This window comes from Oncorhynchus keta, chromosome 9, assembly GCF_023373465.1.
Source record: "Oncorhynchus keta strain PuntledgeMale-10-30-2019 chromosome 9, Oket_V2, whole genome shotgun sequence".
In the NCBI taxonomy this organism is placed as follows: domain Eukaryota; kingdom Metazoa; phylum Chordata; class Actinopteri; order Salmoniformes; family Salmonidae; genus Oncorhynchus; species Oncorhynchus keta.
Genome location: NC_068429.1, coordinates 13,238,155 through 13,255,054, shown reverse-complemented (window position 1 = coordinate 13,255,054; position 16,900 = coordinate 13,238,155). Strand labels below are relative to the sequence as shown.

The following is a 16,900-nucleotide window of genomic DNA, read 5'->3' as shown; positions in this document are numbered from 1 at the left end:
GTCCCTGCATCAATTAACTAGCATGGCCTAGTCTGGGTTTCCATCCCTCCATCATTGAACTAGCATGGCCTAGTCTGGGTTTCCATCCCTGCATCAATTAACTAGCATGGCCTAGTCTGGGTTTCCATCCCTGCATCAATTAACTAGCATGGCCTAGACTGGGTTTCCATCCCTCCATCATTGAACTAGCATGGCCTAGTCTGGGTTTCCATCCCTCCATCAGTGAACTAGCATGGCCTAGACTGGGTTTCCATCCCTGCATCAATTAACTAGCATGGCCTAGTCTGGGTTTCCATCCCTGCATCAATTAACTAGCATGGCCTAGTCTGGGTTTCCATCCCTCCATCATTGAACTAGCATGGCCTTGTCTGGGTTTCCATCCCTGCATCAATTAACTAGCATGGCCTAGTCTGGGTTTCCATCCCTGCAAATTAACTAGCATGGCCTAGTCTGGGTTTTCCGTCCCTGCATCAATTAACTAGCATGGCCTAGTCTGGGTTTCCATCCCTCCATCATTGAACTAGCATGGCCTAGTCTGGGTTTCCATCCCTGCATCAATTAACTAGCATGGCCTAGTCTGGGTTTTCCGTCCCTGCATCAATTAACTAGCATGGCCTAGTCTGGGTTTCCATCCCTCCATCATTGAACTAGCATGGCCTAGTCTGGGTTTCCATCCCTGCATCAATTAACTAGCATGGCCTAGTCTGGGTTTCCATCCCTGCATCAATTAACTAGCATGGCCTAGACTGGGTTTCCATCCCTCCATCATTGAACTAGCATGGCCTAGTCTGGGTTTCCATCCCTCCATCATTGAACTAGCATGGCCTAGTCTGGGTTTCCATCCCTGCATCAATTAACTAGCATGGCCTACACTGGGTTTCCATCCCTCCATCAGTGAACTAGCATGGCCTAGTCTGGGTTTCCATCCCTCCATCAGTGAACTAGCATGGCCTAGTCTGGGTTTCCATCCCTCCATCAGTGAACTAGCATGGCCTAGTCTGGGTTTCCATCCCTCCATCAGTGAACTAGCATGGCCTAGACTGGGTTTCCATCCCTCCATCATTGAACTAGCATGGCCTAGTCTGGGTTTCCATCCCTCCATCAGTGAACTAGCATGGCCTAGTCTGGGTTTCCATCCCTCCATCAGTGAACTAGCATGGCCTAGTCTGGGTTTCCATCCCTCCATCAGTGAACTAGCATGGCCTAGTCTGGGTTTCCATCCCTCCATCAGTGAACTAGCATGGCCGAGTCTGGGTTTCCATCCCTCCATCAGTGAACTAGCATGGCCTAGACTGGGTTTCCATCCCTGCATCAATTAACTAGCATGGCCTAGTCTGGGTTTCCATCCCTCCATCAATTAACTAGCATGGCCTAGACTGGGTTTCCATCCCTCCATCAGTGAACTAGCATGGCCTAGACTGGGTTTCTATCCCTGCATCAATTAACTAGCATGGCCTAGTCTGGGTTTCCATTCCTCCATCAATTAACTAGCATGGCCTAGACTGGGTTTCCATCCCTGCATCAATTAACTAGCATGGCCTAGACTGGGTTTCCATCCCTGCATCAATTAACTAGCATGGCCTAGTCTGGGTTTCCACCCCTCCATCAATTAACTAGCATGGCCTAGTCTGGGTGTCCAACCCTCCATCAATTAACTAGCATGGCCTAGTCTGGGTTTCCATCCCTCCATCAATTAACTAGCATGGCCTAGTCTGGGTTTCCACCCCTCCATCATTGAACTAGCATGGCCTAGTCTGGGTTTCCATCCCTCCATCAATTAACTAGCATGGTCTAGTCTGGGTTTCCATCCCTACATCAATTAACTAGCATGGTCTAGTCTGGGTTTCCATCCCTCCATCATTGAACTGGCGTAATCTGGGTTTCCAGCCATCCTTCATTGAACTGGCATGGCCTAGACTGGGTTTCCATCCCTCCTTCATTGAACTGGCATGGCCTAGACTGGGTTTCCATCCCTCCATCATTGAACTAGCATGGCCTAGTCTGGGTTTCCATCCCTCCATCAATTAACTAGCATGGTCTAGACTGGGTTTCCATCCCTCCATCATTGAACTAGCATGGTCTAGACTGGGTTTCCATCCCTCCATCATTGAACTAGCATGGCCTAGTCTGGGTTTCCATCCCTCCATCATTGAACTAGCATGGCCTAGTCTGGGTTTCCATCCCTCCATCAATTAACTAGCATGGTCTAGTCTGGGTTTCCATCCCTCCATCAATTAACTAGCATGGTCTAGTCTGGGTTTCCATCCCTCCATCATTGAACTGGCGTAATCTGGGTTTCCAGCCATCCTTCATTGAACTGGCATGGCCTAGACTGGGTTTCCATCCCTCCATCATTGAACTAGCATGGCCTAGACTGGGTTTCCATCCCTACATCATTGAACTAGCATGGCCTAGACTGGGTTTCCAGCAGGGTGTGGCTAGGCAGGCAGAACCACAGGCAGTGGCATGGTATACAGTACCGAGGTTTTGCCATGACGTCTGGTTTCCCTCAAACCCTTATTAACTCATAAAAGCTCACTTGCAGTGCTATTCCTGTAGGTTCACTGGGATGGCTAAGTATATGGTGCGTCCCTCTCTGATAATGTTAATTATATGGACAAAGTCCTACTCTGTTGCAGGAACCAAAAACCTCTGATTGGAGCATGATTCATTGCTCTAAACTTTGAACTATACTCTTAGAAAAAAACATGCTATCTAGAATGTGAAATGATTCTTTGTACGTCTCTATGGGAGAACCCTTTGAATAACACTTTTGGGTTCCATGTAGGACCCTTTCTACAGAAGATTTTACGTGGAACCAAAAAGGGTTCTCCCTGGAACCAAAAATGGTTCTCCTATGGGGACAGCCGAAGAACTGTTTTGGAGCTTGCCCGGTACAATGGGAGCAATGGAATAGTCCCAAAAGTACAATCCACAGCCAACCATCTGGAACTCCAAACAGACTCGATCAAATGCTCAAAGCATTTGAAAGAAAACAAGTACAATTTCAACCCAGGTCTTCTGAGGTCACAGTTGCTTGTTTGATTGTGTCCATACAATCATGTATAGTTGTTGTGAAAGTACTAGCTAAGCACACTTTCCTCATAGTGCTTTCAAGGAAAAGAGGATACAAGGAAGATTTACTGTCCTAGACGGTTTGGCTCAAGTCCAGCTCTGGCAGAGCAATGGGAGGGTCTCTCTAAGGAAGAAACTGAATAACAAAGAAAGTTTCCCACTCGAAATTACTCCCAGGGTGCGTCCCGAATGGCACCCTGTTGCCTATATAGTGAACCCAATTGAAGCCCTGGTCAAATGTAGTGCACTATAAAGGGAATATGATGCCATTTGGGACGCATGACCAGCGCTTCATCCTCTTAGGAGGAGCCGACAGAAGCCTCAAGCGGCAGTAGTGCATGGGAGGGTCTCTCTTTCTATGAATTATATTTCTATGGTCTCTCCCCCACAGCTTCCTCAGGCATCCCAGGTCACTGGCTGCAGCCAGCCTGGCAAGAAGCAGACAGACCACACGCATCATACTGGTCTGGAAGAGATCCACACCCCTGTGATCACACACACACACAGACACACATGTGCGCACACGCACAAATTCCCATTCACTTCCTTCCGCTCCCTTCATCCTCCCCGCAACCAGACTGTCCACACACACATACACACACACACACACACACACACACACACACACACACACACACACACACACACACACACACACACACACACACACACACACACACACACACACACACACACACACACACACACACACCTATGTCAGGGTTCCCCACCTTTCGGCCCACAGATCATTTTATTTGGTCCCCCAAGTTTTCTGTGCAAAAAAAAAAGGTTTTTATTGTTGGACATAAAACACTGTAAAAAGGGGGACAGGGAGATGGGGTTTAGATCTGGGATAAGAGGAGGACAGGGAGATGGAACTGGGATAAGGCTAGAAAGTTTTTCCACATTTTTATTTTGGTCATAAGGGTTGTTTTATTAGCTAAAACTTGCAACGCACACACAAAAAAATCATATACAGTACCTTCCGAAAGTATTCAGACCCCTTGACTTTTTCCACATTTTGTTACGTTACAGCCTTATTGGATTAAATTGATGAAATTATTTTGTTTTCCTCACACAAAATACCCCATAATGACAAAGCAAAAATAGGTTTCTAGAATTTTTTGCAAATTTATTAAAAATAAATAACAGAAATACCTTATTTACATAACTATTCAGACTCTTTGCTATGAGACTCAAAATTGAGCTCAAGTGCATCCTGTTTCCATTGATCATCCTTAAGATGTATATACAACTTGATCGGAGTCCACCTGTGCTAAATTCAATTGATTGGACATGATTTGGAAAGGCACACACCAGTCTATATAAGGTCCCACAGTTGTCAGTGCATGTCAGAGCAAAAACAAGCCATGAGATTGTAGGAATTGTCCTTAGAGCTCCGAGACAGGATTGTGTCGAGGCACAGATCTGGGGAAGGGTACCAAAACAGTTTTGCAGCATTGAAGGTCCCCAAGAACACAATGGCCGATATCATTCCGAAATGGAATTATTTTGGAACCACCAAGACTCTTCCTAGAGCTGGCCTCCCGGCCAAACTGAGCAATCGGGGGAGAATGACTTTGGACAGGGAGGTGACCAAGAACCCGATGGTCACTCTGACAGTGCTCCAGAGTTCTTCTGTGAGATTGGAGAACCTTCTAGAAGGACAACCATCTCTGCAGCACTTCACCAATCAGGCCTTTATGGTAGAGCGGCCAGACGGAAGCCACTCCTCAGCAAAATGCACATGACAACCACATGACAACCTGCTTGGAGGACTCTCTGACCATGGGAAACAAGATTCTCTGGTCTGATGAAACCAAGATTGAACTCTTTGGCCTGAATGCCAAGCATTATGTCTGGAGAAAACCTGGCACCATCTGTATGATGAAGCATGGTGGTGTCAGCAGCAGGGAATGGGAGACTAGGCATGATCGAGGGAAAGATGAAGAGATCCTTGATGAAAACCTGCTCCAATGCACTCAGGACCTCAAACTGGGGCGAAGGTTCACCTTCCAACAGGATAACGACCCTAAGCTCACAGCCAAGACAACCCGGAGTGGCTTTGGGACAAGTCTCTGAATGTGGCCCAGCCAGAGTCTGGCCTTGAACCCGATCGAATATCTCTCAAGATACCTGAAAATGGCTGTGCAGCGACGCTCCTCATCCAGCCTGACAGCGCTTGAGAGGGTCTTTAGAGAAGAATGGGAGAAATTACCCAAATACAAGTGTGACAAGCTTGTAGCGTAATACCCAAGAAGACTCGTGGTTGTAATCGCTGCCAAAGGTGCTTCAACAAAGTACTGAGAAAAGGGTCTGAAAACTGTGACATTTCAAGTTTTTTTTTTTTTTTACATTTGTAAACATTGGGGGTATTGTGGGTAGATTGATGAGGAAAAAAACTATCGAATACATTTTAGAATAAGGCTGTAATGTAAGAAATTGTGGAAAAAGTCAAGGGGTCTGAATAGTTTTCAAATGCACTGTATTTAGTAAGGAATTCCACTTAAAAAAGTGCTTACTACTTACAGTATTGGGTGGATATTTTTGTAAAATTTTTACTGTGCTGGTCCCCCATGTGAATTGAACCCACAATGCTGGAATTTCAAGCTTCTTGCTCTACCAACTGAGCCACACAGGATCCCCACGTGATATGGATTAGTGCATATATACAGTATATACACTACCGTTCGAAAGTTTGGGGTCACTTAGAAATGTCCTTGTTTACCATGAAAACATGCATGAGAAATGAAATGAGTTGCAAAATGAATAGGAAATACAGTCAAGACGTTGACAAGGTTATAAATAATGGTTTTTAATTTAAATAATAATTGTATCCTTCAAACTTGGCTTTTGTCAAAGAATCCTCCATTTGCAGCAATTACAGCCTTGCAGACCTTTGGCATTCTCGTTGTCAATTTGTTGAGGTAATCTGAAGAAATTTCACCTCCCACAAGTTGGATTGGCTTGATGGGCACTTCTTACGTACCATACGGTCAAGCTGCTCCTACAACAGCTCAATAGTGTTGAGATCCTTAAATAGTTCTTGCATACAGTAGTTTGAAGCTGTGCTTTGGGTCATTGTCCTGTTGTAGCAGGAAATTGGCACCTAATTAAGCGCCGTCCACAGGGTATGGCATGGCGTTGCAAAATGGAGTGATATCCTTCCTTCTTCAAGATCCCTTTTACCCTGCACAAATCTCCCAATTTACCAAGACCAAAGCACCCCCAGACCATCACATTGCCTCCACCATGTTTGACAGATGGCGTCTCACAAATGTTCTTCTTTGTTATCCGAACACCTCAAACTTAAATGTGTCTGTCCATCCACTGTCCAGTGTCTGTGTTATTTTGCCCATCTTAATATTTTATTTTATTGGCCAGTCTGAGATATGTATTTTTCTTTGCATCATTGCCTAGAAGGCCAGCATCCCGGAGTCGCCTCTTCACTGTTGACTTTGAGACTGGTGTTTTGTGGGTTGTTTTGTGAAACTGCCAGTTGAGGACTTGTGAGGCGTCTGTTTCTCAAACTAGACACTCTAATGTACTTGTCCTCTTGCTAAGTTGTGCACCGGGGCCTCCCACTCCTCTTTCTATTCTGGTTAGAGCCATTTTGCACTGTTCTGTGAAGGGAGTAGTACACAGCGTTGTACGAGATCTTCAGTTTCTTGGCAATTTCTCGCATGGAATAGCCTTAATTTCTCAGAACAAGAATAGTAATTCATGACACTAGTATATAGAGACGCACTTTGACTGTGAATCTCTCTGCCAGACACTTTCCCTCACCAACACCAGCTAGACCGTGATGGCCAGCTGTTTGATTCAACAACATACAACAATGGAAATTACACAAGATATGTTTATAATATATTTTATTAATAGGTGAAAGTTCTTTGTTTCTGGCTATTTTGAGCCTGTAATCGAACCCACAAATGCTGATGCTCCAGATACTCAACTAGTCTAAAGAAGGGCAGTTTTTTATTTATTCTTTAATCAGACAACAGTTTTCAGCTGTGCTAACATAATTGCAAAAGGGTTTTCTAATGACCAATTAGCCTTTTAAAATGATAAACTTGGATTAGCTAACACAACATGCCATTGGAACACAGGAGTGATGGTTGCTGATAATGGGCCTCTGTACGCCTATGTAGATATTCAATAACAAAATCGTCAGTTTTCAGCTACAATAGTCATTTACAACATTAACAATGTCTACACTGTATTTCTGATCAATTTGATGTTATTTTAATGGACAACAAAATTAGCTTTTCTTCCCGAAAACAAGGACATTTCGAAGTGACCCCAAACTTTTGAACGGTAGTGTATATTATTACTTTTAAATCTCATGTAATCAGGTTAATATCTAAAATTGGAAGTCCTGATAATACATGTATCATATCTGATGATCCAGTATCAAATCACATTACATCACAGGTATGTTTGAGATAAGAGCAATCTAGACTACTTTATTCCTTCATGTCATACTGTTTGTACTTGATTTTACCCTAATTGCTAAAGACGGACAATATTACTGTTAGGTTGCTGGGATAACGTGTGCACCACATTTGTCCAGTGGGTATTTATATTTTTCCAAGCCCTATTAAGTACAGTTGGCATCACCAGTTAATTGCTTGGCCTTGCCTGCTGCTCTCTCTCTCTCCGTCTCGCTCTCTCTCTCTCCCTGACCTTGTTATTGGTCTGGAGGGATCAATGGGACCGCTACAGTAGCAACAGATGGTATGCTATAGTCCCACTAACATATATAGACTTAATATAGGTCAAAGATGACACTTACCATTGAATTCCAATTCAGCCATCGCTGACTAATGTATACAACCAAGGGATTACTTCTGCAGTGTTTGTTTATGACATTATAGTTGTATGTCATAGCCTGTTGCCTGAATTTCAAATATATTCTGCTTTGCAAAAATTGGGAAATAGGCATGAACAGATATCCATGGACTAGGCTAGGGTTAGGAGTTTTTCCTTGACCACATGACTCGACTAGAATGACACTGACCTGGCAAAAGAGTGGATCCTAGACAAACTGTTTTACTGAGACTGAATTAGACCATTTAGTGTAATGTCATGTCAAAATAATGTTTATTCTATTTCTTCCCTTTTGGGAGAGGTGAAGGGGAGGGTGATTTCTCAATCCAGGGTTTGTGTTTGTTATTTTACCTCAACTTTCTTACAATGTGAAATAAAATATTATAAATCACTAAAAAAAGCCTGTCATTTCATAGTTTGGCATGGCTCAGTTTGGTTTGGCCTGGTCCAGCCTGTCTTACCGTTCTCCGGTGTAGCCTGGACTGCACAGACACTGTCCGCTGGAGGATACACACATCCCCCCGTTGTGACACTGACACTCCTGGGAACAGTTCCTCCCGAAGCGCCCCTCCGGACACGGCTGGCCACACACTGTACCCTAAACACACACAGAACATTGAATGTGTCAGCACAATATCAACATCCCAGAGTAAATACAATATGTAGGCCATTATATCAACATCCCAGAGTAAATACAATATGTAGGCCATTATATCAACATCCCAGAGTAAATACAATATGTAGGCCATTATATCAACATCCCAGAGTAAATACAATATGTAGGCCATTATATCAACATCCCAGAGTAAATACAATATGTAGGCCATTATATCAACATCCCAGAGTAAATACAATATGTAGGCCATCATATCAACATCCCAGAGTAAATACAATATGTAGGCCATTATATCAACATCCCAGAGTAAATACAATATGTAGGCCATTATATCAACATCCCAGAGTAAATACAATATGTAGGCCATTATATCAACATCCCAGAGTAAATACAATATGTAGGCCATTATATCAACATCCCAGAGTAAATACAATATGTAGGCCATTATATCAACATCCCAGAGTAAATACAATATGTAGGCCATTATATCAACATCCCAGAGTAAATACAATATGTAGGCCATTATATCAACATCCCAGAGTAAATACAATATGTAGGCCATTATATCAACATCCCAGAGTAAATACAATATGTAGGCCATTATATCAACATCCCAGAGTAAATACAATATGTAGGCCATTATATCAACATCCCAGAGTAAATACAATATGTAGGCCATTATATCAACATCCCAGAGTAAATACAATATGTAGGCCATTATATCAACATCCCAGAGTAAATACAATATGTAGGCCATTATATCAACATCCCAGAGTAAATACAATATGTAGGCCATTATATCAACATCCCAGAGTAAATACAATATGTAGGCCATTATATCAATATCCCAGAGTAAATACAATATGTAGGCCATTATATCAACATCCCAGAGTAAATACAATATGTAGGCCATTATATCAATATCCCAGAGTAAATACAATATGTAGGCCATTATATCAATATCCCAGAGTAAATACAATATGTAGGCCATTATATCAACATCCCAGAGTAAATACAATATGTAGGCCATTATATCAACATCCCAGAGTAAATACAATATGTAGGCCAGTATATCAATATCCCAGAGTAAATACAATATGTAGGCCATTATATCAATATCCCATAACACATGTCAATACATATGATGCAAAAAGAGGATATGCACAATGTGGAGGCAGCTGAGGGGAGGACGGCTCATAATAATGGCTGGAACGGAGCGAATGGAATAAAACACATAGAAACCGTGTTTTTGATGTATTTGATACCATTCCACTGATTCTGCTCCAGCCATTATTATGAGCCGTCCTCCCCAATTAATTTGCCACCAACCTGCTGTGATGTACATGGTGTCGTAGCTATCGACTCCTTGCAGTACCATTATATTATGACGTTATATTACTGTAAATGTCAATATGATAACATACAGTAATGCATGAGACTATCAAACATAATTTATGTGTGTGTATACCATCCATCCAGCGGGACAGGAGCACTCTCCAGTGACATGGTGGCACACTCCTCCATTCTGGCAAGGGCATCTCTCCTCACACTGCTGTCCATGCTTCCCTGGTGGGCACAGGTCCTCACAACTATAGGACAAGAGGAGAAACATGAAATCTATCCTTACAGACTTGAAGAAATGACAGAGTCAGAAACAAAAAGGGACTGATTAATTCATTATAATACAAATTCTGAAATTATGTCTTTCACAAGAACATCTCTTTCAAACCTTTTTTTGTCTTGAAGCACCCTAGCCACCGTTGTCAGAAACTAGCAGGTTCACATACACTACATAAGTTTTAGAACACCTACTCATTCAAGGGTTTTTCTTTATTTTTACTATTTTCTACATTGTAGACTAATAGTTTTGATGTTTTCACTTTTAAATAACACAAATGGAATCATGTAGTAACCAAAAAGTGTTAAACATATATTTGAGATTGTTCAAATTGTCACACCCTGACCTTAGAGATCCTTATTTATTCTCTGTTTGGTTAGGTCAGGGTGTGACTCGGGTGGGAAAATCTATGTTTTCTATTTCTTTGTTGTTTTGCCGAGTGTGGTTCCCAATCAGAGGCAGCTGTCTATCGTTGTCTCTGATTGGGGATCATATATAAGTTGTGATTTTCCCTTTGGGTTTTGTGGGGTGTTATTTTCTGTTTAGTGTCTGTGCCTGACGGAACTGTTCGCTTTAGTTTTTGGATTTGTTATTTTTGTATGAGTGTTTCTTGTAAATAAATATCATGAACACTTTCCACGCTGCGCTTTGGTCCACTCTTCCTTCCACCGACGACGAGCATTGCACAAATAGCCACCCTTCGCCTTGGTGACAGCTTTACACCCTCTTGGCATTCTCTCAACCATCGTCATGAGGTAGTCACCTGGAATGCATTTCAATTAGACACCTGAAACCCCACCTCTTTAAGGAATACCTAGGATAGGATAAAGTAATCCTTCTCACCCCCCCCCCCCCTTAAAAGATTTAGATGCACTATTGTAAAGTGGCTGTTCCACTGGATGTCATAAGGTGAATGCACCAATTTGTAAGTCGCTCTGGATAAGAGCGTCTGCTAAATGACTTAAATGTAAATGTAATTAACAGGTGTACCCTTCTTAAAAGTGCATTTGTGGAGATTCTTTCCTTCTTAATGCGTTTGAGCCAATCAATTGTGTTGTGACAAGGGGGGTGGGGTGATGGTATACAGAAGATAGCCCTATTTGGTAAAAAATCAAATCCATATGATGGCAAAGAGAAGAAGCAAAGAGAAACGACAGTCCACTCTCTGAAAGTTCCATCAAGTGCAGTCGCAAAAGTCGCATCAGATGACCTGGCCTCCGCAATCCCCCGACCTCAACCAAATTGAGATGGTTTGGGATGAGTCGGACCGCAGAGTGAAGGAAAAGCAGCCAACAAGTGCTCAGCATATGTGGGAACTCCTTCAAGGCTGTGGCTATTTGAAGAATCTCAAATATAAAATATTATATACACTTTTTTTGGTTACTACATGATTCCATATGTGTTATTTCATAGTTTTGATTTCTACAATGTAGAAAATAGTACAAATAAAGAAAAACCCTTTTGACTGGTAGTGTACATAGTGTGTGTTTGTGTTTTTTTTCTTTTTCCCGAGTGCGTGCATGTGTGTGTGTCTCTGATGACTCACAAGGCACCGGTGTATCCGGGTGAACACTTGCACTCCCCGGTCACGTGGTGGCACGCTGCTCCATTTTGGCACAGGCACTTCTGTTGGCACCCGTTGCCATAGGTGCCCGCCTCGCAGACCTCTTCGCAGCGCCAGCCCCTGTACCCGGGCTGGCAGATACAGGCGCCCGTGATGGGGTTACACAGTGCACTGTTCTGACACTGGCAGCGGTTACTGCAGTGGGGACCCCAGTGGTTGCTGTCACACGCTGAGAGAGAAATAAGAGAGAGAGAATGTAATATTTAAACTAGGAAATATAAAAAGGGCTGATTTTAGAGTTGTATTCAGTAAGTGAGTGTGTTAGTTTGTAAGTATGTATTTTAGAAGAAGGCTCAGAACATACTGTAAATATAGGACTTTAAAATCTCCAAAAGCTCCTAATATCCAGGTCATTGAGGTATTCAAATACATCGAAAATTAGTTGACTGCTAAGAGACCACAAAACAAAGCCAGAAACCACCAGCCATCCACAACCTGTTCCTCAAGCTGATTTAATCAGAGCTTGTTTTGATTTATTACCTCACATTGAGGTCAATCATCTCTCCTTGCCAGTTGTGCGTTACTACGATTTATTTCAGGCACACACCTGTTTTCAGTTTTGGACAGGCAGCTGTGCTGGAGGAGCACTTCACCAACAATCGCCTCAGCCAAAGCTATTGTAAACATCTGGGTCAAATGAAACCCTGCGCTTCATCGATGTCTCTACGTTAAGTCACTTGACCAAGACAAACATACTGTCCCCAAATGAGTGTTGAGGTTGATAACTTTAGGTTGTGTTTCACCAATTATCCCAGGAAGTTAACCATCTGTGGGGAAGGGGGATCCTACCAGCCTACCACACTCAAGACCGCTCCTATTAAAAATCTGAGTAGCTGAGTGGAATCACAAATCTTTAATCCTCCTTTTATCTGTTTCAACAGGGTCCTGTTCATTAGCGAGCACAATAGCAACAGAAAACAAAAATAATAATTTCTCATTGGACAAGTCCAGGTAATGCCTCCCTGTTTCAGTCTGTTTTCTGCTGTTTGGTGCCAAATGAACACGACCCAGCTTTCTCTTGCCTCTCAAACGTAGGTTCTCTGCTGAACTGGAGGAAACTCACATTCTCTCTGTAACCACGTGTTTATTCTAGTTGTCTTTCATCTTCTGTGAAACACGTTTCTATGTTTCTACGATTACGGCAGTACTCGTAAGGGAACTTCCCTTATGGTAGGGTTAGAGTACTGCCCTCATGGTTGGGTTAGGGTACTGCCCTCATGGTTGGGTTAGGGTACTGCCCTCATGGTTGGGTTAGGGTACTGCCCTCATGGTTGGGTTAGGGTACTGCCCTCATGGTTGGGTTAGGGTTAGGGTACTGCCCTCATGGTTGGGTTAGGGTTAGGATACTGCCCTCATGGTTGGGTTAGGGTTATGGTACTGCTCTCATGGTTGGGTTAGGGTTAGGGTACTGCCCTCATGGTTGGGTTAGGGTTATGGTACTGCTCTCATGGTTGGGTTAATGTTAGGGTACTGCCCTCATGGTTGGGTTAATGTTAGGGTACTGCCCTCATGGTTGGGTTAGGGTACTGCCCTCATGGTTGGGTTAGGGTACTGCCCTCATGGTTGGGTTAGGGTACTGCCCTCATGGTTGGGTTAGGGTACTGCCCTCATGGTTGGGTTAGGGTTAGGGTACTGCCCTCATGGTTGGGTTAGGGTTAGGATACTGCCCTCATGGTTGGGTTAGGGTTATGGTACTGCTCTCATGGTTGGGTTAGGGTTAGGGTACTGCCCTCATGGTTGGGTTAGGGTTATGGTACTGATCTCATGGTTGGGTTAATGTTAGGGTACTGCCCTCATGGTTGGGTTAATGTTAGGGTACTGCTCTCATGGTTGGGTTAGGGTTAAGGTACTGCCCTCATGGTTGGGTTAGGGTTATGGTACTGCTCTCATGGTTGGGTTAATGTTAGGGTACTGCCCTCATGGTTGGGTTAATGTTAGGGTACTGCTCTCACGGTTGGGTTAGGGTTAAGGTACTGCCCTCACGGTTGGGTTAGGGTTATGGTACTGCTCTCACGGTTGGGTTAATGTTAGGGTACTGCCCTCATAGTTGGGTTAGGGTACTGCCCTCATGGTTGGGTCAAGGTTAGGGTACTGCCCTCATGGTTGGGTTAGGGTACTGCCCTCATGGTTGGGTTAGGGTACTGCCCTCATGGTTGGGTTAGGGTACTGCCCTCATGGTTGGGTTAGAGTTAGGGTACTGCCCTCATGGTTGGGTTAGGGTTATGGTACTGCTCTCATTGTTGGGTTAGGGTTAGGGTGCTGCCCTCATGGTTGGGTTAGGGTTATGGTACTGCTCTCATGGTTGGGTTAATGTTAGGGTACTGCCCTCATGGTTGGGTTAATGTTAGGGTACTGCTCTCATGGTTGGGTTAGGGTTAGGGTACTGCCCTCATGGTTGGGTTAGGGTTATGGTACTGCTCTCATGGTTGGGTTAATGTTAGGGTACTGCCCTCATGGTTGGGTTAATGTTAGGGTACTGCTCTCACGGTTGGGTTAGGGTTATGGTACTGCTCTCATAGTTGGGTTAATGTTAGGGTACTGCCCTCATAGTTGGGTTAATGTTAGGGTACTGCCCTCATAGTTGGGTTAGGGTACTGCGCTCATGGTTGGGTCAAGGTTAGGGTACTGCCCTCATGGTTGCCCTAAGGGGTCTGGTAATGACTTGGGGGAAATATGAGAGAACACAGGTTTACTTTCACTGGCAAACCCTTCATTAAAAATGAACTGTATAAACTCAGAGCTTAGTCTCAGAGAAAGAGGCCTCTCTTTAGCAGTGTGGAGATCGACAGAGTTTAGAGTTGAGAGCGGGACAATCTTAAAGACAGGCATCTGTACTAGTGAGCCCAAACAAAGATAGACAGCAAGTGGTCAGTAGTTACTACTAGGTATCCAACTAGGTATCTAACTAGGTATCCAACTAGGTATCCAACTAGGTATCCAACTAGTTATCCAACTAGGTATCCAACTATCTATCCAACTAGGTATCCAACTATCTATCCAACTAGGTATCCAACTATCTATCCAACTATCTATCCAACTAGGTATCCAACTATCTATCCAACTATGTATCCAACTATCTATCCAACTAGGTATCCAACTATCTATCCAACTAGGTATCCAACTAGGTATCCAACTAGGTATCTAACTAGGTATCCAACTAGGTATCTAACTAGGTATCCAACTAGGTATCTAACTAGGTATCCAACTATCTATCCAACTATGTATCCAACTATGTATCCAACTATCTATCCAACTATCTATCCAACTAGGTATCCAACTATCTATCCAACTAGGTATCCAACTAGGTATCCAACTAGGTATCTAACTAGGTATCCAACTAGGTATCCAACTAGGTATCCAACTAGGTATCTAACTAGGTATCCAACTATCTATCCAACTATGTATCCAACTATGTATCCAAATATGTATCCAACTAGGTATCCAACTAGGTATCCAACTAGGTATCCAACTAGGTATCCAACTATCTATCCAACTAGGTATCCAACTAGGTATCCAACTATCTATCCAACTAGGTATCTAACTAGGTATCCAACTATCTATCCAACTAGGTATCCAACTATCTATCCAACTAGGTATCCAACTAGGTATCCAACTAGGTATCCAACTAGGTATCTAACTAGGTATCCAACTAGGTATCCAACTAGGTATCTAACTAGGTATCCAACTATCTATCCAACTAGGTATCCAACTATCTATCCAACTATCTATCCAACTAGGTATCCAACTATGTATCCAACTATCTATCCAACTAGGTATCCAACTATCTATCCAACTATGTATCCAACTATCTATCCAACTAGGTATCCAACTATGTATCCAACTAGGTATCCAACTAGGTATCCAACTATCTATCCAACTATCTATCCAACTAGATATCCAACTATGTATCTAACTAGGTATCCAACTGTCTATCCAACTAGGTATCTAACTAGGTATCCAACTAGGTATCCAACTATCTATCCAACTAGGTATCCAACTATGTATCTAACTATGTATCCAACTATCTATCCAACTATCTATCCAACTAGATATCCAACTATGTATCTAACTAGGTATCCAACTGTCTATCCAACTATCTATCCAACTAGATATCCAACTATGTATCTAACTAGGTATCCAACTGTCTATCCAACTAGGTATCTAACTAGGTATCCAACTAGGTATCCAACTATCTATCCAACTATCTATCCAACTAGATATCCAACTATGTATCTAACTAGGTATCCAACTAGGTATCCAACTAGGTATCTAACTAGGTATCTAACTAGGTATCCAACTAGGTATCTAACTAGGTATCCAACTAGGTATCTAACTAGGTATCTAACTAGGTATCCAACTAGGTATCCAACTAGGTATCCAACTAGGTATCCAACTAGGTATCCAACTAGGTATCTAACTAGGTATCCAACTAGGTATCTAACTAGGTATCCAACTAGGTATCTAACTAGGTATCCAACTAGGTATCTAACTAGGTATCTAACTAGGTATCTAACTAGGTATCTAACTAGGTATCCAACTAGGTATCTAACTAGGTATCTAACTAGTTATCTAACTAGGTATCAAACTAGGTATCCAACTAGGTATCTAACTAGGTATCTAACTAGGTATCCAACTAGGTATCCAACTAGATATCCAACTATGTATCTAACTAGGTATCCAACTGTCTATCCAACTAGGTATCTAACTAGGTATCCAACTAGGTATCCAACTATCTATCCAACTAGATATCCAACTATGTATCTAACTATGTATCCAACTATCTATCCAACTATCTATCCAACTAGATATCCAACTATGTATCCAACTAGGTATCTAACTAGGTATCCAACTAGGTATCCAACTAGGTATCTAACTAGGTATCTAACTAGGTATCCAACTAGGTATCTAACTAGGTATCCAACTAGGTATCCAACTAGGTATCCAACTAGGTATCCAACTAGGTATCTAACTAGGTATCTAACTAGGTATCTAACTAGGTATCCAACTAGGTATCCAACTAGGTATCCAACTAGGTATCTAACTAGGTATCTAACTAGGTATCCAACTAGGTATCTAACTAGGTATCTAACTAGGTATCCAACTAGGTATCTAACTAGGTATCTAACTAGGTATCCAA

The 16,900-nt window shown here is 42.7% G+C and overlaps 2 protein-coding genes across 2 annotated transcripts in view; one reads left to right on the top strand and one right to left on the bottom strand.

The window, feature by feature from the left end:
• LOC118387281 (E3 ubiquitin-protein ligase MARCHF3-like) overlaps positions 1–16,900 on the top strand; it is a 441,656-nt gene that overhangs the window by 298,795 nt on the left and 125,961 nt on the right. The gene's annotated exons all lie outside the window — the stretch shown is intronic.
• The window catches only part of megf10 (multiple EGF-like-domains 10), a 99,995-nt gene that overhangs the window by 37,684 nt on the left and 45,411 nt on the right, over positions 1–16,900 (bottom strand). The window contains exons 6-8 of the mRNA XM_052525215.1: positions 11,686–11,932; positions 9,990–10,110; positions 8,367–8,503 (exon numbers count right to left, since the gene is read on the bottom strand). Coding sequence (XP_052381175.1) covers positions 8,367–8,503; positions 9,990–10,110; positions 11,686–11,932 — 505 coding nt within the window. The remainder of the gene's footprint in view (positions 1–8,366; positions 8,504–9,989; positions 10,111–11,685; positions 11,933–16,900) is intronic.